At 35.5% G+C, this 24,039-nt stretch overlaps 2 protein-coding genes across 3 annotated transcripts; one reads left to right on the plus strand and one right to left on the minus strand.

Annotated features, from left to right (window-relative positions):
• Positions 1-12,737: 12,737 nt before the first annotated feature.
• LOC106134845 (speckle-type POZ protein-like) lies at positions 12,738-14,465 on the minus strand. Of its 2 annotated transcripts, XM_060950354.1 has the most exons (3): positions 14,340-14,465; positions 13,845-13,914; positions 12,738-13,814 (listed from the first exon to the last, which is right to left on the minus strand). In XM_060950354.1, exon 3 carries the CDS (start codon positions 13,804-13,806, stop codon positions 12,781-12,783), a length of 1,026 nt encoding a protein of 341 aa, XP_060806337.1. In that variant the 5' UTR covers positions 13,807-13,814; positions 13,845-13,914; positions 14,340-14,465; the 3' UTR covers positions 12,738-12,780. The 2 variants fall into 2 exon arrangements, with proteins under 2 accessions (XP_060806337.1, XP_013190440.2); XM_013334986.2 differs by having other exon boundaries at positions 12,738-13,914.
• Positions 14,466-14,759: 294 nt separating this feature from the next.
• Positions 14,760-22,616, plus strand: LOC106134846 (ras-related protein Rab-30). The gene is made up of 4 exons (XM_013334987.2): positions 14,760-15,213; positions 15,707-15,890; positions 17,035-17,186; positions 21,571-22,616. The coding sequence occupies exons 1-4, from the start codon at positions 15,043-15,045 to the stop codon at positions 21,667-21,669; spliced, it is 606 nt and encodes a 201-aa protein (XP_013190441.1). The 5' UTR covers positions 14,760-15,042; the 3' UTR covers positions 21,670-22,616.
• Positions 22,617-24,039: the final 1,423 nt, after the last annotated feature.

Genomic DNA, 24,039 nt, shown 5'->3' on the forward strand with positions numbered 1-24,039 from the left:
TATTGGGAGAACAACCATTTAGTAACAATAATCCAAAACAAAAAAAAATTCTTAACCGTCAACTATCAGTGCTATTCTTATCAAGTTCATAAAAGCTCCATAAAAAAAAGTGAAGAAGTTAATTATGAATGTTATCACGAAGAGGCAGATACGAGGATTATTTTTCATGCTCATAAAGCGGAACCATGGTCAAGAATTTTAATTAAAGCCTCTGATACTGATGTTTTGATTATTTTGTTAACTCGACGTGACAAATGGTACCGCGACAACGACAGACCCCTGATTGTAGGTGACTTAGTTGTGATTGCTGACGATTAGCTACCCCGCAATCAGTGGCCTCTTGGCAGGGTCGATCAGGTTTTCCCTGGCAAGGACAGCCTGGTCCGTGTGGCCAAAGTCAAGACAAGACATGGACTTTACATTAGACCTGTGACAAAGTTGTGTCGGCTGGACGTCCGCTCCTCAACTTGAGTACCAGCTTTCTGGTACTGGAGGTGGGAATGTAGCGGCCGTTCAGCCTCCATGGACAAACACTCTTTGACTTGACAATTTAGATGACCAAAACTGACTGACAGACTGAAAAAAAAGGACAATCGACACCAAGACGAGACGACGATAAGACGCACCTTGAACGAGCCAATATTCTGTTTTTATTAAGACTAGACCTAAAAGACCCTCGGCCCGTTTAAGTAACGACCCACAAAAATCAGAAACAACACTGGCAGAAATGAAGGCACTATTTTGTATTATTTCAGAATGTCAAGAAGAGAAAGGAAAACAGATCGCCAGGTGTGTTCTGAAGGGACTATCAAGGAGGCTCGTCGGCGAATTGAAAATGGCGAACGCAAACGTTCAGTGGCCTCATCTTTGGAAATGGCAGTCTACTTTACGATTTCGTTTACAACAACCAAAATGTGCAACAAACCTAGGCAGATTTGATACTACATTTTCGCCTGAGGTCGAAAATGACTTCTGCAATGATCTTCAAACTATAGAAGAAATGTTTTACGGATTAACGGCAAAAAACTTAAGGAGTGCGGCGTATGAATATGCAGAAAAAAATAATGTCCGTCATAGATTTAACAAAGAAACTTAAATTGCAAGGAAAGAATGGCTACGTGCCTTTATGAATAGAAACTCGGATAATGGATATATAGACTCTCAGGCAACCAACCTCGACAAGCATTGCACGAACAATAGGATTCAATAGACCTCAAGTGGAGTGGTTTTATATAAATTTATCCGCTCTAATCGACAAACAACTTTCCTCCTCAGTCTATTTATAATACGGATGAGACAGGTATGTCCACCGTTCCAAACAAACAGCCCTAAGTACGTTTATATAAACCGCATTCAACTGTTTTGACGAAACAACGTTCCTAATAATGTATTGCTTTTTTTATTATTTTCCTATTCCTTTTTGTATTTTTTATTGTCTTTTCATTTTTTTTTTTGTTGTATTATTGTGTTTTTTCTTTTTTTATATACATTGTTTTCCATTTATTATGGATATCAATTAGAATGCACGCAAGTAATATACACTGCCGCTCAAAAGTTTGAGACCACTAATAAAAAGTTTTTGTTATTAATAAATATTTTCAAAATACTGGAGATAAAAAGTAATCTCCACACTTGCATAATTGTATTGTTTACAAAGATTACATAAGAGCTTAATCTTTTGTTTTAGACTAAGGAAAGGGGTAATAAACAAGCATTGTATTCCAACTTCAATGTGAGTGTGATACTTATTTCATTTTTACATTAACTTAAAATGCGATTCTTCTAAATTCTTAAAATATTTTTAATGTTTATTTTAACCCCATTTTTTCATGTCTATCTACGAATATCCGCAGTTAGTCTGATTTTGCTATTTCTACAGTCAAGATTTCTCTAAAATGGGAAAAGTTTGCGAAATTGGTATTGAAACACGAAGTGCCATCGATGTTCTACATAATGAAGGGAAATCTGAACGTGAAATTGCATCTCAATTCAAGTTATCGAAGACTTGTGTTCATCGCACTATTGTACGGTACAAACTAACTGGCAGTAATCAAGATCGTCCGCGCTCCGGGAGGCCAAGAGCTACAACTTCAAGTGAAGACAAAATTGTGGTAACTAGTAAACGAAATAGACGCCTAACAGCCCCAGAAATTCGTGCTGAAGTCAACAAATCACGGGAAAAACCCGTGGCAGTGTCTACAGTGCAAGACGCCAAGTTGTTTGGTCGCGTTGCTGTTCGAAAACCTTTTCTAAGACCGCAGAATAAGAAAAAACGGTTGCAATGGGCCCTAGCTCATCGAGACTGCTTCTCAAAATGAGCAAATTGGTACGGCTATACACATGCCAAGTACTGATTGTAACAGTATGTTAAGCCTGAATGATGATAGTATTCAATATGATTATGACATACCAGTTGCATCAGAACAGCAACATGATGATTTAACTGACATAAACAAAGCACTCGATAATGTGTGTGAAGCACAAAGTATGAACCTTATAGTACCTTCTTGGAGTCACAACTTAATACGAGTTCACTTTGTGCCTCACCGTCAGCTGCCTCAATACCATTATCAGCCATCATAAAACTACCTTCTCAGCCGTCCCCAAAAAAACGAGAGTGTTGAAGAGAAAACATAGAAGAAAACTAGAAAAAAAAGAAGAAAGGAAAATGGCTAAGAAAATAAAGACTGATTTAAATTTAGACAAAGGAAAGAAGAAAACCCGACAAGGGTCAACAATAAATAAGAATAAAAAGACGACTAATAAAGGTTGTCAAGAAGATGAACAAGAATATTTTTGTATTTTTTGCAATGAAAAATATTTTTCACAACCCTCTGAAGATTGGATTTTATGTGTAGGATGCCTACGTTGGGCGCACGAAAATTGTACGGGGGGCAGTACTTCAGGGGGCTACATATGTGATTTTTGTAAGAAATAGTCCGTATTTACCCAAAAGTGTCCGCAAAAACCCCAATGGGTGTCCGTATTTTCCCTAAACCTGCTGGGTAATTGCGGACAGTAGACTTTTTGTTTTTATTTTTTAAATATAATTAGTTGATTAGTAAGAAGTTTATGATTAAGTTGATTTTATAAGTTAATTACCAAAGTTTAATTATAATAAAAAAGGGACTGATTCCTGTTAATAGTTTGCATTTTATTTATAGATTTCCTTAGGTGTCTGTAATTCCCCCACTCTCCCCTACAAACTTTACTACAGAACCACGGGGCCCCACCTTCAGTCTCATGTCAACCGTCAGAGTGAAGTTACGCGTAATTCTGTGAATAAAAGTAAAAACGAAAATACCTCCACGTAAGTAAATTTGTTTTTTGAGATACGATTTAACGACTAATAGATCATAGTAATTAATAGTGACGTGTTTTTGATATAAAAAAAGGCTGCTGATATATATTTTGGCATCACACATATCAAGTAAAAAAATTTGCTTACGAATTTGCTATAGCTAATAATAAAAAAAATTCTGTCTCTTGGGTTTCAAAAAAATTGCAGGTGAAGACTGGTTAGGTTATTTATAAAACGAAACTCAACACTGTCTATTAGGTCCTCTCAAGCGACAAGTTTAGCCAGAGCAACATCATTTAATAAGAAAAACGTCCAACTATTTTTCACAAATTTAAAAAAAGTTTATGATAAACTAAAACTGACTTCAGCTGACATATGGAATGTAGATGAAACGGAGTAACAACCGTAGGTACATTCTTCAAATCGTGTTATTGCTCGACGTGGGACGAAACACTTGGGTGCAATAACTTCAGCCGAACTGGGCACATTAGTTACCGTAGCCGTAGCAGTTGCAGCACTCATTGGAGAGGTATTCCTCATAGCGCACCCATTTTTAAGCGCACCTAAAGTTACGCACCCAAACTATTCCTCGTAGCGCACATGAAAGGTGCGGTAAAGAAATGAAATAAAAATATTATAATTTTATTCCTCATAGCGCACCCATGTTTAAATTTTGAAAAGTGATGGGCACTATGGTTGGCGTGGTATTTTTTTAATTTTCGAATATTATATTATTAACTCAGTAAGACTAAATGGGTTTCAAAAATTAGGAATTAAGCAGAGCGCATCGCACACTATCACTATAAAATATTTTAGTAACATAAACATTAAAATTTAGTATTACTTTTATGCAATACTAAACACAAGCCTTTAAACACGCTACAAGTCGACGCGGGTTCCCCGCCTCCCTTTCCCTGAATCCCGGTCCTAGAGAATCGCGTTCACCGAGTGCACCCGAGTCACGCCGAGCATTTCCGGAACTTGTTTACATTTAAATCGCATTGCACTTTGTTTTGCTGTGCTTTTAACTCATTATTTGCGGGATTGCCTACGTCACGCAAGGCTGTGATTTGAAGAAAGTTTGTGGCATTGTTTTGTGAACATGGAACCAATAGCAGGATCGAGTAAAAGAAATATTTTAATACAATATGTGAGCGATTCTCATTTTTTTTGCCAATAACATAACTGAGTTTGTCCCGTGACTTTATATGTGAATATTATTTTTTTAACCACTAATACCTATCGGAAGATGTTTTATACATATAGCTGATTGTTTTAAGACACACAAAAAAAAATAGAAAGTCTCTATAACTGTTAAGTTTCTTCTAAAATATTGATTTTGTCGAAAACCAAAAACGTGAATGTATGAAAAACCATGTGTCCCATTCTGAAAAACGAAACTTCAACCTCAATTATTGTAGTCATCGCCAAGTAAACTATAAGAATTTTATGATGTTTTAATATAGTATGACTAGTAATATATCAGAAAAGCAACGTAACAAAGTAGTTTAGTAATATTTTACAATTAAAATTAACTTATTAGTCTTGTCCCAGAAGAAGTTCCAAAACTTCATTCCAACTTTTGTTACCTGTTTTTGAACTAGTAAACCTTATATAAAACTACCAAAGCATTTATTTTTTTGGCGTTGGCAACATTGCAACTCCTGTCAAAGTCATTCCAGGTTGTTTAAAAATATTTACTGGCCATTCTGTAGTCGTACACCAAACGTGTTGATTGTGTTCTGAGCAGTATCCACTTTTTGTTACAGCTGAAAAACGGTAAGTTTGTTGACTGTATTTACGATATTTTTATAATTTTCTTTAGGTAGTATCATTAGATATGTGAATATATTAGCAAAACGTCTGAAATTAAAGTTAACCTATGTTTTTTCGTTGCTAAATCTTTTTTTCCACTTGTTTTGTTACTTCTTCTTTTGTTACTTTAATACGGTAACGTATAAGGGGAAAATAAAATATCAAAAACGGAAAATGTAAAGCTGTGTTTACATTCTGCAGCTCAACAAAATGGCATTATCATCCGCAGCTGAGAAAATGCGACGCTACAGAGAAAGATTAAAGTTAAATCCAGAAAAACATGAGGAATTAAGGAAAAAGAACTTAGAAAGAATAAAATCAAAATATAAGTACAAAAAGATATCTGACATGACAGAAAGTGAAAAAACAAAAGTTCGAGCAAAATGGAGAGAACAAAAACGAAAAAAAAAGGAAAGTACTGCAGGTTCCGCTTCGGAAACAGCAGCCGAATCGACAAAACAATCGATTCCAACAGCAACGACATACACTACACAGGGACCAGATATTGAACCAAATCCACCGGACCAATGGTTAAAAAAATATAATCGCCTACGTAGGTGTACGCAAAAATTAAGATTGAACCTGAGTAAGGCAAAAACTCGAATTGTGGTCTTGGAACGAAACAATGAGACAGCAAGAAAAAAATATAGAAGACTGCAAATTTTCACTGAAAAGCAAATGAAGAAGTTTGATGCGGAAATTAGTAAAATAAAGGCAAGAAATGAAATTTTAGAATATGCATTGAAATCGACATACAAAAAGTGCAGTTCAAATAAAGAAAGGAATGTTTTAAAAAATATTGTAACAGATGATACAGTTATTAATAGTAAATCAAAATCATTTATTTCTAAAAAAATCGGTGTAAGGGTAAGAGATAGCAAATATAAAAGGAGAAGTACATTTGAAACTAATAAAAATATTATAGAATTTTTTCATCGTGATGACGTAAGTAGGGCCACGGCGGGTAAACGAGAGTGTAGGACATTAAAAAAAAATAAACAGCAAATTAGATATCTTCTTAATAGCCTGCGTAATTTGTACATCAAATATAAAAAAGAAGGTGGTAGAGTTTCGTTTTCTACCTTTTGTAAGATCAAGCCATTTTACATTTTAACTCCAAATTTACGTAATCGGAACACATGCCTTTGCATTAAACATTCTAATATAAATTATAAACTTTTGGCTCTTAAAAAATATAAAACGATTGATTTACGTAATACTGATGATTTGTTAGCAAAAGTTTCTTGTAGTGTAGAGACGTTTGATTGCATGTATGGAAAATGTACAAACTGTACAAATATTTCATTGAATTACGATTTACAAAATGTATCCATGGATGAGGCAGTTACATGGCAAGCATGGGAAACTGAAAATCACTTCTATAAAAAAATTACCTCAAATGGTGAACAAGAAATTAAAACCAAAAAGACTGTAAAAACACATAAGACAGGAACACTTAAACAATTGATAACTGCCTTTGAGGCTGATATAGCGGCATTCAAAAAACATAGCTTTAACATGTGGCATCAATCAAAATGTTATCAAACATGCATCAAAAACTTGGCAGAGGATGAAATAGCAATTCACTGTGACTTTTCCCAAAATTATGAAGGTAAAATGTCAGAGGAGGTGCAATCAATGCATTTTGGTGCGTCAAAATCACAGATAACCTTACATACAGGCGTCATATTTTTTAAAGATGGACAAAAGTCATTTTGCTCTGTATCCCCTTCTAATGTGCACCAGCCGCACGCCATTTGGGCCCACCTTAAACCAATTATAGATTTAGGAAAGACTATGGTTAGTAATCTTAGAAACATTCACGTTTTCTCAGACGGTCCTAGCTCCCAGTATCGTCAAAAGAACAATTTCTTTTTAATCAATTCTTTTTCAGCATTTTATGGCGTAAATATTACTTGGTCATTTTTTGAAAGTGGTCACGGCAAAGGTGTCGCTGATGCAATAGGTGGGATAGTAAAAAGGGCTCTTGACAGAAAGATTTGTTACGGAGAAGATATAATGAACGCTTCTGATGTTTTGTCAACTTTGAAATCGTCTGTCAAAACAGTTAATGTTTTTTACATAAGCGAAGCAGAAATTAATACGATAAAAGAGTACATACCGAAGAATGTCAAAACTATAAAGGGTACTATGGAAATCCATCAAATTATTTCTGAGCCAAACAATGACCATATACAACATCGTAAATTGAGTTGCTTTTGTAGTACTCGTAATAATAAAATATCTTGTTCTTGCTATGATCCAATTAGTCATACATTTGAGACTGCTACTAAAGCAAAAAATCGCATTTTAATTGACAAGTCGCCTGCATCACCTGACTTGGAAACTGTTAGTTTTAAAAGTGACTTAAGTTTATTAGATGCAATAGACGATTTGCCAATAATATTTCTTGACGAGACTGATTTACCAAAAGTATGTGATTTGAATGAAAATAATAACCGTCCTATTATTTGTACCGATAGTAAAGTAATAGACCATAATTTAAAAAACTTAAATAATAATCTAACTGTATCATCTGATCAAATAGAGAGGGACCCAAAAATATTGCCTGGATGTGATTCTGGGAAAGTAATTGATCATACTGTGCAAAACTTAAATAATAATCTAACTGTATCATCTGATCAAGTAGAGAAGGACCCAAAAATATTGCCTGGATGTGATTCTGGGAAATGTCCTAAGGAAGAAAGGCTCAAAAAACCTTTCAAGAATAAATCTTTGTCTATTGTCGTAACTCGTCAAGTATTATGCATTCAGTGTAAAAATCCGACTCCGATACATGGATTAGTGAAGTGTATGTGTTGTAAAAAAAATTATTGTAAAAACTGTACAGAAAATCAAACAAATTTTGATTATATTTGTAATGCTTGTTTTGGAGATGATTAAGATAAAACATATTTTTTCACTGCCTCTAGAATTGGGTCGCATTTCATTTGAAAATTATATAGTTAATATATAAGACTGACATAATTTTCCAATTATATATGGTACGTTTACGATAATACATAAGGACAATTAATCTAGTAACATTTTTCTTTCTTTCAGCATTTCATAATAATGGTAATCTATTTCGACATTGATAAGTTCCTCGTGAAACATGACTTTAAAGTATTTGTCAAAGGAAACTACGAGTGGCCCTGGTTATTGACACATTTTATATTAACAAAGCGATGCCACGGCTGTAAAAATCCTGTCGGCAATCAATTTCCAACTCTACCAAACCATTTCGTCATGGTCATGAATAGAACAAATGTAAATAATTTGATGAAAAGCAAATTTTTTTGGTGTCCAATATGCATTCACAATAGTTTGTATGATCATTTTCCTACTGACGAATGCGAATACTGCATCTGATTCTGATTCTGCTCATATTAATGACGGTTTATTTTATATCAGTTTTCACTCAATAATGCTATGTTTATCCATTATAAAAGCGAAATTAATATTATATAATTGCCTTACATAAATTGTTGATTGTAATGAAAATTATTCGCGTAGGTTAAACGTTTTCAACTTAGAATAATAACGGCGTTATTATTCTAAGGTTTTCAATCACTCATGTTTTATTTTTAAGAGCAATACAAATACTAAAGAGATTAAAGACTCACTAGAGATATATTGTTATCCTTGCAAATACTGTGACTGTAGTTTATGTTTAATTTTATTAAATCTCCACAAATGTTTATCATTATGTTATATGTAAAATGTGCCCAATTTTGTTGTTTATGAAGACCTGAAATATATAGATAGAATAGTTTTAAGTGTTATTTTTTAAGTTTTGATCTCAGGTATAATTATAACGTAAGAGTTAAGGCTGAATACGACGCGCCAGTGCTGCCACTTTGGAAAATAATTTATATAGGAAAAACGGTAATGTTATTTAAAATTTGGGCAAGGCCAGGCCCTAGATAACTATTATGAACAACTATTTATAATTTTATGTAAGAATGTTAAGCTTTGGTGGGCATTTTCGACAACACCGGCCGTTCCTGGTAAAAACGCACACTAAAGCTTAAACATTATTACTAAAAACTGTAAAAAGTAGTTTATAAAATAACTTATCGGGTTATCTAGGTCCTAGCTTTACCCAAATTTTAAATTACATCCCTTTTTTTAATAATTTATTATCAAAAGTGGCAGCACTTTCCTTCGTATCTGGCCTTAAGTAAAATGTGCCTTTATATTGTTAATTTTTTTGACTGTTTTTATAAAGATTATGTGATATATCTATAGCTTGTTGTAAGTATGCATTTTTGATTGGACGCATATCAGAATTGTTCAGAATGGTTCGTTATAAGTACTTTGTAATGTTATATTTAATTTCCGATCTCTGGCTATAATATCCTCAAGCCTATAATATCTCAGGGTAAGATTTAAGTAAAATGTGCCTTTAATGTTGTTGTTTATCTGATTGGATTTTATAAAAAAAAATACGTGGTATATTATAACTTGTGCAACGTACGAGTAACGTAATGTATGTTTACTTTTAAACTTTTCTATCAATAAAAATGATAAAAAATGGAAGTTAGTTTTTTAATTGCCAAATAATTACACGTTTGTGAAAAAAAGACTTCTCAATTTTTTATTAAAATATGTAACTGTGCACACACTTCCTTACATTTCTTATTTTGTTCCAACATATTCCTATTTTGTTACTGTCCCAGAAAAACGAATCCACAATTCCATCGTAATTTATTTCTATTGATAATTTATTTTAAAAAATATATTTGTGTAAGTATATATATACACACACAATTTATATTAAATATAATTTATTGCGTTTTTGTATCTATTCTAAGGCCAACCAAAACTTTAAAGATAATTTTCGTCCAGGGTAACAAAATAAAAAAGTTTCATTCAAATTTAAACTGGTTTCATTAGTTTTTTGTATATTTATTTATTAATGTTGTTAAAAAATATATAAATTTTATTAAAAATTAGCAACCACTTCCAAATGTTGGTTAGTTTAATTACTTTTGGAGATAAACAAAGTAACAAAATAGGAGTCATTATTCTACCTTATCTCAATATTTTCAATTTATTTTATTAAATATTATATAAAATCAAGAACAAAGTGAATTATCTAAAACCTAACAAAATTATGCACCAAAATCCGTAACAAAAAATAAAAATTATGGTAATTTATTTTTCACCGCTGTTTTTGAAACAGAGGCAAAATTTTTGAGAATTGCTCATGTGCAAAGCAAGAGATGGGAACAAATTAATAGTGTACGATAACAAAACTTACATACATATTAAAGTGCATAAAAATGGAAACACTTTATGGCCGTGTACGAAAAAGTCTTGTGGAGCCCTACTTACCCTCAACTGCTACGAGGACATTTTAAAAAATAATGAACATTCGTGTAGTCACTACGTGGCATCACATTTTATAAGGGAAATGGTGGATGACATTCACCAAGAAGCCGCATCCACCATGGACCCTCTTCCAGAGGTGTATAAAAGGAAGCTATTTTGGTGCACCTTCAATTCTTCAATCCGACAATGGGCGTGAGTTTGCGAATCATATAATTGAAGAGCTGTGTTCAATGTGGAGCGGATTAAAGATAGTCCATGGTAAACCTCGCCACAGTCAGTCTCAAGGTAGTGTAGAACGAGCAAATCAAGATGCACAAAATATGCTCATGACATGGATGAATGATGAAAATTGCAAGCGATGGTCAGAAGGTTTACGGTTTGTGCAGTTGATGAAAAACAGGGCTTTTCACGATGGAATAAAACGAGCTCCTTATACGGCCATGTTCAGTAATGACGTCAAAGTAGGATTATTGTCGTCTTCTCTCCCAAAAGAAGTTATTGCCAACATTCACACTGAAGAGGAGCTTGAGAAAATGTTGACTGAAATTACGAGTAGTACCGGATCGGAACCTAGTGGAGAACCTCAAGAAGATTTACTCAATGTAGAACTGGAATCACGGAGTGGCCGCTTACTGAGCAATGACACGATGCAAGAAATTGAGACAGAAGTGTTAAATATGAAAGAAGCCGACAAAGAAGTTTTACCGGAAATGAGTACAAATGAGGCAATGGAGCTAGAAGTTGACATGGACGAAACAGGACAAGAAATCGTTGGGGAAGCAATGGAAAATAATAACGACAAAATGGAGTGCAACAGATGTTTAAGACCAGGCACAAGTGCACACCAAATTGTGTGTGATATTTGTACTACTCAACGAAATATAAATGAAAATAGATCATCGGCACAGTTGAGTACAGAAAATCAAGCTAAAAAAATGAAAGCCTTATCTAATTTAAAATTTCCCCCATGTTCGATTGGAGATACGGTAAGAGTCCAAATACCGGATGTTGATAGAGGAAGAGGAGATTTTCGGAATGTGCTTATGGCAGTTATAGAAATTACTGATGATCTTTATAAGCTAGGAAACGAACGTGGAACTATCGAAGAAATGTTCTCAAGGAACCAGTTTTCTGTGTGTAAGGATAAACTGATCGATATTGAAAATATATCACCTGAAATAAAAAAATTGTGTAAAAAAAAACTATGATTATTTTTTGTACGTTTTTTCAAAAAACAAATGCTATAAATGCACTTGGTTTTTAATTTCATTAAATATTCAACATTACCCAGCCAACATTAGGTAGACCTAGGTGAGAATGGGTAACCCCCGAATTAAAATTTATTTCAATTATTATTCAGACCAACACCGAACATAACCAGTATTGGGTAGACTTAGTTGTGTACGGGTAAACGCCGAATATAAGTAAATATTCGGACTTTATCCAAAAAGCTTGGGTAATCCTAGGTAAACCCGAGTAAACCTAGGTTTACTCTATCTTCTAGCATTACCCGTAACATACACAAATAGTAAATTTGTATTATTAAAGTATGTATCTATAAAAAAAATATGCAGTTTTTTTCTCTCTCCTTTGCTATGCTGTGGTGTTAGAACTTCAACAACGCAATGTGCACGATTCGTCCACGATTGAGATTTAAGAAATCTATATTTTTAAATTGACGCTTCTTTTACACATGCGCTTTGGAAGCGGTAGTACCTAATTATAATTAGATTTAAGTGATGTGACGTCAATAAGTCATACCTTGTATCCAATTTTGAAAATAAATCTATTCCATTTTTTGATTTTTTTGTCAACTTTTTCAAACCTGGAATACCAACGTATTCATACATCAAGGAAGAAGTTAAAAACAAAAAATAATCGAACAAGTAACATATTACCACAATCCAAGGGTAAATTATATTAGTAAACCGAGCAAATCCTGTTTGACCCCTGGATTGGGCAAGTCAGGTTTTTACATCTATCCTTTGCTACCTTGTGTGGGACATCCCAACCCATATTGGAAAATAAGTTACCTTTGGGTAGGTACCTATCTAGCCAAATTGTTTTGATCTCAGTGATGATTTCACAATTACTTACCTGGATGTTGTCTTACCATCTCTGATAAACATAGAAAGAGAGAGAAGATATAACTTTTTTTGTCAACCTTAGTTTCCTAGGACTCCAGCACGTGCTGGTTTTAACCATAATTTTCAACCAATAGACCAAAAGAAATAGAAAGCGAAAACGGGGAATGCCTTAGCAAAGTTCGCGAATAACCCCACAGAAAGGTTATAAGTACTTTAATTTCATATGACAATCTCGACAAGTCATTTCAAATCTGTCTCCACCTCATCAGTCATTATGTACTCGTAAATTCTCTTGATCAGATCCACTGATTGCACTTTTGCCCACCCTTCAGTTTTGGTGATAAGTTCCGCTTGACCATCCTTAATAAATTCTAGGGTTAACTGCTTTAGAGTTCTAGCCGAATGCAAATCTGCCAACTGGAAAGTCTCTATAGCATTCTCCACAGTAAGTTTCTTATGTAATGCTTCCTCGCATAAGCCCTTCAATCGACTCAACTGATAATAGTCAGCAGCAGCTAAAAGTCTCTCCGGAATTTCGTCAACCCTTGGTGCTTTGTCACTATAAATAAACATCAACACTTCACGCAATACTTCAGACTCCAAAGGAGATTCAACAATATTGGTCTGACATTCTGTAGTGTTATGCTCAAAGTGAGCCTTTAACACAGCACTTCTGCTTGCTAAAACAGCTTTATGGACTTTAAACTCAATTCCTTCAGCAGATTTCATTGTAACATCAGAAAATAGACTGATATTCAAAAGATTCTCAAAGTCACTACTCAATTGAGTCTCTGGAACATTTGCTCTTTGAATCTTTATATCATTAGTCATCATGAACTGGAATTTAAGACGTAAGCTTCCATCGCTCAACAAAAATATGTCTCTACCGTCAAAACTTGCTATATCCCGCTTGTAGAGTGTGGCTAAGTACTGCCATTTATTAGCTTGGACCGTGTGATACTCTTTTATTATGATGGAACGCTCTTCAAAACGTTTCAGACATATAGTCAGAATAGATTTTAGAAAAACTGCATTTGGAGCCAAATAATAAATTTCAATAATCTCATTGCTGCGACCCAGAAATTGCATTTTCAATTGGAAACGTCCATCCATAGAGACTGCATTATTTTTATCATTATACTTTTCTGTTCGGAATTCACGGGTGGATTTGTTTTCCAGAAGATTGATGAAATTGGGCACAGTCCATATCAAAGTATTTATCTTTGTTTGACCTTCTGTGCGAGTTGTATAATTAACAGTGGACATTTTGGAAAAATTATTAAAAAGAAATTGATGCTTGATTGGATCAAAATGGAATGTTTGTTTTCTTCTCCTCTTATTGACCTTCTTCAGAACTTAGCTTATTCTGCCACTCTAAAACAAGAATTAATGGAATTGACTGATAGAGAACTATATGTAATCTGCAGAGAAAAAGTCTGACAATATATTAATATAAAGGAGGTGCATGGCATTGCTCATGTATATTCTTGTAAAAGTCAGCTCAAAAGTATCCTAAACCAATAAACTTGAGCAATAAAAAATTATGATTGTAGATGAGGCAAAAAAGAGTATAGATCGTGGTAAGTGAAAAGTTGTAAACTGCCTACACAAGAAATAGGCGTGCTCAATGTACCTTCGATACGTAATAAAATTTAAGTACCTACCTAAAGGAAGAGGATAAAATTAGACGAATAAATTGATTCGTAACTAACTAACTATACAAGGCAGGGAGTACTCATCCTAAAAAAATATTTTATTGTCATCATCGGCGTAAAAAATATTCAGGGTTAGGCACTTACCTCAACTCTAATATCAAATGGTTATCAATGCAAATTTGCAAATCTAATATTGAGAAAAGGAAGGGGAGAAAATATTTTCATGACAGACAAACAATTCTAATAATTCAAACTTCACATTTGACTTTTATATTTATGACAATAATCACTGTCAAATAATATTATTAAAACTTCAAATTTGACAATGTCTTATTATTTACGAAGATTGCTATAACAAAAATAAACAAGAAAACCGAACACAATACAAAACATATTCTATTTAGTTTTATCTAGTTAACACACGATATAATGTCCATTATACAACAATATGTTTTCAATGAGAATTAATAAATAAAAGACTGTCTTAAAAGTAATTTTTAATTAATCTATTGGGGGTTTACACTGTATTACAAGGTATCTCTATAAACTTTCGAAATTGACGAACGACGTCGTCGATTGAGTCGATATCGTTTCCTTCGTAGCACTTCGTTCGTTGTTTTACATTGTTTTTTTACGAAGCGCCTTGATGTGATTATTGAAATAATCTGTTTATCTTATCCATAATGTAATTTTGATTGTAAAATAAGCGTGTTGATATTATCAGATTCTATCATAACCAACTGTCAATTCAACAAAGCGTAACAGTGAGCGGAGAAAATTTATTGTGATTTAATTCAAGTATTTCTTTCGGTATTTCAACGTTTCCGAATGTGATTTGGTGCTCGAAATGGAGGATTATAAGTTTCTATTTAAGGTGGTTTTAGTAGGTAACGCTGGGGTGGGTAAAACTTGCCTCGTCAGAAGGTTTACGCAAGGGCTCTTCCCTCCAGGCCAGGGTGCGACAATAGGCGTAGATTTCATGATCAAAACTGTAGAAGTAGACGGCGAGAAAGTGAAGGTAACGCTACGTAATATCCACTCTTCCTGTTGTATTATTATCCTTAACTGAGCTCATTTTTTTTGTACACCATGAGTTTTTACTACATAACATGTGTAATTTTATTCAGTGAGGTAATATTTACATAATTTAAATGATGTGTTATGATAATAATGATTCCATGAATAAATTGGTATTGTTTACCATATGTGTGATGATGATGTTTACTTATAAAATTTTATCCATAAATGCCCCTTTTTGAACAATTTGGTAGTTAGCTGTTAAGAAATTAAAAAAAAAAATATTAATTATAAAAAAAAAAAATCAATGTGTATGATTCAGTCTTTGGCACACTGGTCATGTTCTTGCACTTGAACCACAGATTACTAGTTCAATCCCTAGTTATGTAGGTCATGATTGAATGCAATCATTTTCTGATTAACCTCAGTGATAAACATCCAAGACTGCACCAACAACACGTGTGAACACATCCTAATGTCATACCACCTTACAGCTACAAATATGGGACACTGCTGGCCAAGAAAGGTTCAGATCAATAACACAGAGTTACTACAGATCAGCCCACGCGTTGATATTGGTGTACGACATATCTTGCCAGCCGACGTTCGATTGCCTGCCTGATTGGCTCAGGGAAATAGAAGAATATGCCAATAATAAGGTGCTAAGGATATTGGTTGGTAAGTTGAAACAGAATTTGTTGTTATAAAAAGATTACTTCAGGTACTTGAGCCAATAAAATATTGACATAATGGGCCTAATTAAACAGAGCCTATACACATGGTCATGTCTATATCCCTTGTGGGTTAGACAGAGCCAACAGTCTTGAAAAGACTGATTGGCCATGTTCAGCTATTTGGCTTAATGATAGAATTGAGATCCAAATAGTGACAGGTTGCTAGCCCATCGCCTAAAAAAAGAATCCCAAGTTTGTAGGCCTGTCCCTTAGTCGCCTTTTATGACATCCATGGGAAAGAGATGGAGTGATCCTATTCTTTTTTGTATTGGTGCCGGGAACCACATGGCACAGCCTATATATGGAGCTTATTAACTTGTGTAAGTAATATGTAATTCTGACACGCAGAGAGGTAGGATATGTAGACACACAGTGTTCTTAGATAATTAAGACATATAGTAACCATATTTAAGGAATTAATGATAATGTGCACCACCTTATTTACTTACTAGCAGTAACTACTGAAAAAACAAATCCATTCTCTTTATTGTTAGTGTGAACTCACACTAATAATAAAGAGAAAAGATTTGTTTTTTTTTTTTTTTGTAACAAACAAACTCAAATACTATGAACTGATTTTGATGAAAGGTACACACATGGAATAGTCATATATAAAGATTTTGCTCAATCCATGGCCGCTCAACTTTGTGTTCAAGTTGATAGCTGTCATTTGCATATTGCTCTCCAGAATGCATAATCAAATCGGCTGCTAAGAAGTTGGTTCGTGAACATTGACACGGCATATCTTTCCTCTCCCTCTATCTCTATGGTTAAGCTTATATATAGAAGATGACACTTTGAATTTAATCTCAATTCCATAATCAAATATGGACTAGAGAATACATTGTTAAGATTAATTGGTTTGTATGAAATTTAAATATGGTTCTCGGCACCAATAAAAATAAGAATTGGACCACTCCATCTCATTCCCATGGATGTCATAAAAGGCGACTAAAGAATAGGCCTTTTTTCAATATTGAAAATCATTCAGTTGAATTTTCGAGACTGTTGGCTCCGTCTACCCCATAAAGGATATAGACGTGACTAGCATGAATGTATGTTTAACTTTACTTTTAACTATGTCACAGGTAACAAAACAGACAGAGAAGACAGGGAGATTCCTAGGCATATCGGCGAGGATTTCGCTCAGCGCCACGGCATGTACTTCCTGGAGACATCAGCCAAAGAGGCGGAGAATGTTGAGCGGCTGTTCATGGAGATAGCCGTTGAACTTATGGAGGTGATACATACATACATACATAAAATCACGCCTCTTTCCCGGAGGGGTAGGCAGAGACTACCTCTTTCCACTTGCCACGATCTCTGCATACTTCTTTCGCTTCGTCCACATTCATAACTCTCTTCATACAAGCTCGGCGGTTTCGGGTACTTTTGACCTGACCCTTTACCAGGACGTCCTTAATTTGATCAAGATACGTTCGTCTAGGTCTTCCCACTCCGACCTTTCCCTCCACACTCTCCTTGTATATCTGCTTAGTCAACCTGCTTTCATTCATCCTCTCCACATGACCGAACCATCTTAACATACCCTTTTCTATTCCTGTAACTACATCTTCTTTCACATCACAACATTCCCTTATCACGCTGTTCCTTATCCTGTCACTCAATTTCACACCCATCATACTCCTTAACGCTCTCATTTCCACTGCATTTATTCTGCTTTCATGCTTCTTTTGCCATACCCAACTTTCACTCCCATACATTAATGTCGGGACCAACACGCCCCTGTGCACAGCCAGTCGAGCCTTTTTGGATAGTTTCTGACTGCTCATAAAGGCATGCAAAGCTCCATTCACCATGTTCCCCGCGTTCACTCTCCTTTCAATATCACTATCATACTTGCCATCTGATGTAAACTTTGATCCTAGATATACAAACTCTTTCACTTGCTCCACTTTTTCTCCTCCAATCAAAATATTACATGCTGTCATTTCTTTCTCCATTTCAAAAACCAGTGTTTTAGTTTTACTTACGTTCACTTTCATTCCTTTCTCTTTTAAAGCTTCATGCATACAGTTTACCATCTCCTGTAACTCCTCCGCTGATGACGCCAGTATAACCTGATCGTCGGCATAGAGCAGACATTTGACGAGTAACTCATTCATCCTTAATCCACTTTTAGACTCTTTCAAATCTGTCAAGCAGCTATCCATAAATAGGTTGAACAGCCACGGTGACGCAACACATCCTTGCCTAACGCCTTTCTCAATCTTAAACCACTCAGTGTGCGCTCCGTTTATCCTGACACAAGCACTCGAATCCTCATATAAGGATTTCAGTGCTCGTATTAAGAGACTGCTCACCCCATGCATAGAAAGTGCTGACCACAATTCATTCCTCTCAACTCTGTCATAGGCCTTTTCCAGATCTACGAATGTGCAATAGACTTTTTGACTCTTGGCCAAAAACTTTTCGGCTATGCACCGCAAGGAAAAGACCTGATCAGTACATCCCATTCCCTTTCGAAATCCCGCTTGAGCATCCCATATTTTGTCATCAGTTTCATTCCTGACTCTATTAATCAATACCTTAGCATACAATTTGCCGACGACGCTAAGCAGGCTTATACCACGATAATTTTTGCAGTCCAGCTGTGACCCTTTTCCTTTGTAAAGTGGCACGATAACAGCCTTACACCAATCTTTTGGTACTCGGCCGCTTCTCCAACACAAATTGAAAAGGCAGTACAACTGACTAGCTACTACGCCTTTTCCTGCTTTAAGCATCTCGACCGACACTCTATCACACCCAGCAGCCTTTCCCGCTTTCATACTCTTAAGTGCTTCCACAATTTCGAACATTTCAATTTCGCCTTCCATCTCATTCTCTTTTTCTTCGCTATAGCAGAAATCTTTCTTATTTCCTTCCTTTTTTTCAAATAAACTTTCAAAATAGTCCTTCCATATCTTTAGTACACATTCTTCTCCTTTCACAACGCTACCATCCTGGCATCTGATCCTAGTCAGCTCTCTGGTTATAGTATTTCCTCGGGCTGACCTTACGGATTTCCAGAATACTTTCAGATTTGACTGAAAGTCTTCTGATAGCCTTTTATCAAAATCCTCTTTATACTCTTCTTTCTTTCTAATCACAGCTTTCTTAACCAAATCTTTCATTTTCTTATATTCCTTACGTGCTTCATTCACATCTTCATCTATAACCTCTTGCATTCTTAAGTTAGCTTTTGCTGCTAACAAATCCAGCCATGCTTTCTTCTTTAATCGCACAAGTTCTTGCACATCTTTACTCATCCACGCATTTTTGTGATTTTTTCCTTTCCTTCTTCTACTTACACCACACACTTCAACAGCTACTTTCACAATTCTTTCTTTAAATTCCTTCCATCCATCTTCAATATCGCTCATTTCCTCTAAATCTTCAAATTCATCCTTCAGTCTATTAATATACTTCTTACCTACATCCATATCTTGCAAATTTTCTACTTTTACTCTTTCCAAAGCGCTGGTTTGCTCCCTTACCCTGTGCCGCCAGCGATTGAAGATACCCCTTATCCGGGATATCACCAGTAAATGGTCCGAGTCAATGCCAGCACCGCGATATGCACGGGTATCCAGCACTTTGTTCTTCAATCTTTCATCTACAATCACAAAGTCTATCATACTTTTTAAAATACCTTCCACTCTTGTGTAGGTGTGGATCTCTTTATGTTGAAACATTGAGTTCGACACAAAAAGATCCCACTCTAGACAAATTTCTAATACACTTCTTCCATTATCATTCACCTTTTCGTCACCAAACGCACCAAGCACCTTCTCATATCCATCACGCTTTACACCCACCCATCCATTAAAATCACCTAACATAATAATCTTCTCATTTGGCTTGGTAACTTTCAATACTTCTCTTACACTATTCCAGAACTCCTCGTTTTCGCTTTTTGCTGATGTTGTACCCCTCGAACCCACATCCCAAGGTGCATAAACACCTAGAACGAAGATCCGAGTGATTCCAACTTTCAGCCTAATCCATAGAAGACGAGGGCTGACACACTCATACTCATTCACGCACTCAGCCATTCGTGCAGAAAGAATTAGACCGACCCCTTGACAGCCTCGGCTGGTACTGGAAATTCCAGACCAATACGCCGTGTAAGGGCCGTGCTGCGTCGCGTCGCATCCTTTCCGCTTCGTTTCATTCACGCACAACACATCCAAACGTCTTTCATCCATCATCTGGCATACTTCCTCAATCTTATCCTTCATTCCTCCTCTTACATTCATCGTCGCAAAGCGGCTTTCAGCAGACCGCATACCGCTCCCGCCGGGAACGAGACGTGATGGGGTGCGGACACCATCGCCGCCATTTAGGTGCTCTTTTAAAAAATTTGCATCCATGCGATTCCCACGAGACGCAAGGGAACAATTTTGTCCGCCCCAGCAGAGCCCCGCATGCCAGGGTAAGGCTAGCCATTACCTGGGGGTCGCCCAACCCCATGGCGGAAGTGGCACGCTCGAGACTAGGCTCGCCCCTAGCCATGCATCCATCGGCGCGGCAGACCTTAGATTGGCAGGGATTTACATTAAAGAGGAATCCCAAGTCTATCCCTTAGTCGGCTCTTACGACATCCGTGGGAAAGAGATGGAGTGGTCCTATTCTTTTGTAATGGTGCCGGGAACCACACGGCACGGCATGGAGGTGATTCCGTAGAATTTTATAGAACTAGCTTTTATCCGCATCTTCGCCCGCGTGAATTTAGCGCCATCTACAAAAAGCGAGGAATTTATGGCCACCTACAATAGAATACAGGGTTTTCGCAAATCCCACGAGAACTATACCTAGTATACCGGAATTAAAGTTACGCTATTTCCTTCTCCAGGCTTGATTATACATATGTACCTACGTACCAGATTAATTCAGTAGGTAACCTGTGAACAGGTATCAAACAAATAAATGTACTTTCTCATTTATAGTATTAGTTTAGAATAGATTTATTTTGATACAATGTGTCACTTATTCTTCCCTTTGTGGCGAATCTTCCTCCTCAATAATAAAAAGCGAAACAGCGATAGTTTTTCTATAGGGGCTGGTCAGTGGTCAATTAGAGATTTGATTTATTCAAGTCTGTGATCCATTGCCAATTCGCGTAGGTGTTACAATATACATATGTGGGTATTTCCTTAATTGAAGATTGTATAAGACAGCCTTATGTGGTCGTCCTTAACCTTGAATTCAATTCATGAGAGTACTAACTGTTGGCCGTGACTTCATTCACGGTAGCCATTAATCATGAGGAAACATCTTTGTGATACTGGGTATATACATCGTCTATATAATTATAAAACTCGATTGACAGAAAATACACGGCCTAAAACTACAAACTAGGTCTTTGAATTTTAGCATAAAGGTTATTTATTTAATCTAGGGGTGCATTGTGAGAGGATTTCCAGAAATTCCCGCGGGAACGGAACTTACCGGGATTTTTTGATTTCCTTGCCGCGGGACTACTTATATAACGCTACTTTATATATTTTTTTTTTGTAAATACTATAATGTCACAAACATACATAATAATGATTTATTACCCTCAAATCGGATTGAAACCTCTATAACAAGTAATTGAAATATCTTCTCTTTGATTCCAGCAAGCGAAATGCAAGGAGCTGCCGAAATACGACGGTAGTTTAGGACCGATCAACGGAAAGACGACATCTGTCGGCGACAGTTCATGTTGTTTACGCTAATAACGAATTTATTAATTGGCCAGTTTAACTTGATCTGTTGAACTTATCGAAACCTAGCAGATTCGCGGTTCAAGTTAAAGTGGTTATATCTATTACACGTCCAGTTTAACTTGACCCTTGATTCGTAACGAAATTGTAAGATGCACGGGTCAAGTTAAACTGGCTATGTTTATTTTGCGCGTTAAGCTTGACTTGACCTGTGAGTTGTATTGAAATGTTTTACATTCGCGTGTCAAGTTATACTGGATGTAGTTTATCTCATTGATATTAATGTTATACCGATATGGAGGCACCATTGAAAAGTGCGAGCTTTATGTACAGTTTATTTATACATAGTTAAGCATAAAATATTATAACAAATTTTATTTATTTCTATCGGATATGTTTTGTCCGAATTATGACTTACTTAGAAAATTCTTATGAGACAATTCTTGAACCAGTAAATAAAGTATATGTGAAAAGAACTCTGGTCTCTAAATCCACTATGTATGTATAATTATGGATTTAAATTGCAGTAATTATTACTTTAATACCGAGCTCGCATGAAGAGAGTTACGGATGTGGATGAAGCGAAAGAAGTATGCAGAGATCGTGGCAAGTGGAAAGATGTAGTCTCTGGTCACCCCTCCGGGAAAAAGCGCGTGATTTTATGTATGTATGTATGTGCAGAAATATTATGAGACTATATTTTGGGTATCGTTACCAAGTCGAGGTGAGGTTGTATCGATATTATTAAATTTGTATGGAAATTCTAATTAGATACATTTAACGCCTGCTTCTCAAGGCTATAAGTTAATACATTCTATAAACCTTACAGATATCACTTTCTTCTGCGCTTATCGTTTCATATTCGTAGGTCACGTTCAGTTGGCTTGATAATAGAATTGATATTGTATTGACACAAATGACGGATACTGACAGATTGCCAAGCCTTTCCTCTCCTCGATGGTCTTAATTTTCGCGCAATTAGTGCCGTGTGGTTCCCGGCACTATTACAAAAAAGAATAGGACCACTCCATCTCTTTCCCATGGATGTCGTAAAAGGCGACTAAGGTATTGGCTTATAATCTTGGGATTTTCCTTTTAGGCGATGGGCTAGCAACCTGTCACTATTTCAATATCTCACTTTCATTAAGCCAAACAGCTGCACTTGGCCTTTCAGTCATTTCAAGACTGTTGGCTCTGTCTACCCCGCAAGGGATATAGACGTGATGGTATGTATGTATGTACTTATTAATGAATGATGGTCTAAATTGATCTCAGAATGTCCCAATAGTTTATCGATGCCATAGAAAATTGTATTATTATTTTTATAATATAAATTTGATGGTGTCTTCATAGCGGATTTGACGAAACGTATTTTGTAGTATTGATGACATTCCAATCGCTTTTTCGTGCTTTAGTGTAACCATTAACGCCACGGTTTTACTCATTAAACATCACAGACATAGATTTCTGCTAGATACTGCCTGTTCATTTATCTGTGTGGTTAAGAGCGTGCCAAAATTTCGTTTATTTAGTATAATTTATGTATAAAACATTAAGGAATGTGGTACATGTTACCTGGAAGAGATCGATTTTAGTGATAAGGTCGCCTTTTGTTGCTATGTTGTTAATACATGATTGTGAATTTGCTGTAACTTATTGTTGTGCAATAAAGAGTTATTGTATTGTATTGTACCTACGGTTGTACATAAGTTCTGTTGATTTCGAACTCGAGAGAAGAGACATGATTTTGTGTTTACTGTGAAATCAACATGGCGTCGACTGCTGAGTGTATTACATACTTCTATTTTTGGTTATATTTCATTTACATTTCGATAGGGCACGATAATTAATTTAATAATGATCACTATGATGCCGAATTAAAGCCCTTCGAAAAGTGATTAATTTGTCACTTTGTACGCGATATGTCATGCGCAGTATTTGCAGGGTCTAGCTAATTCTATGTCTGTGGCAAATTTTGTAAAATTTGACGTTCAACATATTGTATAAAAATTCATGATCTTAGTCAATTTCTTTATACATTCGTTACATAGTTTTAGATACGAGAACCATAATTTTGCATATCAATTCTATTTGTAGATGAGACCAATATAGATTTACTTGTAATTGTATTCATTTAGAGCTCTGGGTTTGAGGAACATTGGCGTTTGAAGGATAAGTAATGTAATTCAAGTATAGAATTAATTTACATTACAAACGCTCTCTCCATGATAGGAAATAGAAATAGATTTATTTTCAAAATATCGCTTAAGTCAACATAACTTAAGAGTAATTATATCTACTACCGGTTGCTACTAATGGGGTAGACAGAGTCTCGTTTACTTGTAACACCTAATTTTAACAACTTAAGACTCCGTCTGCCTA

This window comes from Amyelois transitella, chromosome 21, assembly GCF_032362555.1.
Source record: "Amyelois transitella isolate CPQ chromosome 21, ilAmyTran1.1, whole genome shotgun sequence".
Taxonomy (NCBI): domain Eukaryota; kingdom Metazoa; phylum Arthropoda; class Insecta; order Lepidoptera; family Pyralidae; genus Amyelois; species Amyelois transitella.

Excerpts from the sequence above, each read along its gene's own strand:
- LOC106134845 (XM_060950354.1), bottom strand. The coding sequence starts at position 13,806 with ATGTCCACTGTTAATTATACAACTCGCACAGAAGGTCAAACAAAGATA.
- LOC106134846 (XM_013334987.2), top strand. The coding sequence starts at position 15,043 with ATGGAGGATTATAAGTTTCTATTTAAGGTGGTTTTAGTAGGTAACGCT. Across the intron at positions 15,214-15,706 it reads TAGACGGCGAGAAAGTGAAG|CTACAAATATGGGACACTGC; the intron begins GTAACGCTACGT and ends ACCACCTTACAG. Across the intron at positions 17,187-21,570 it reads TAGCCGTTGAACTTATGGAG|CAAGCGAAATGCAAGGAGCT; the intron begins GTGATACATACA and ends CTTTGATTCCAG.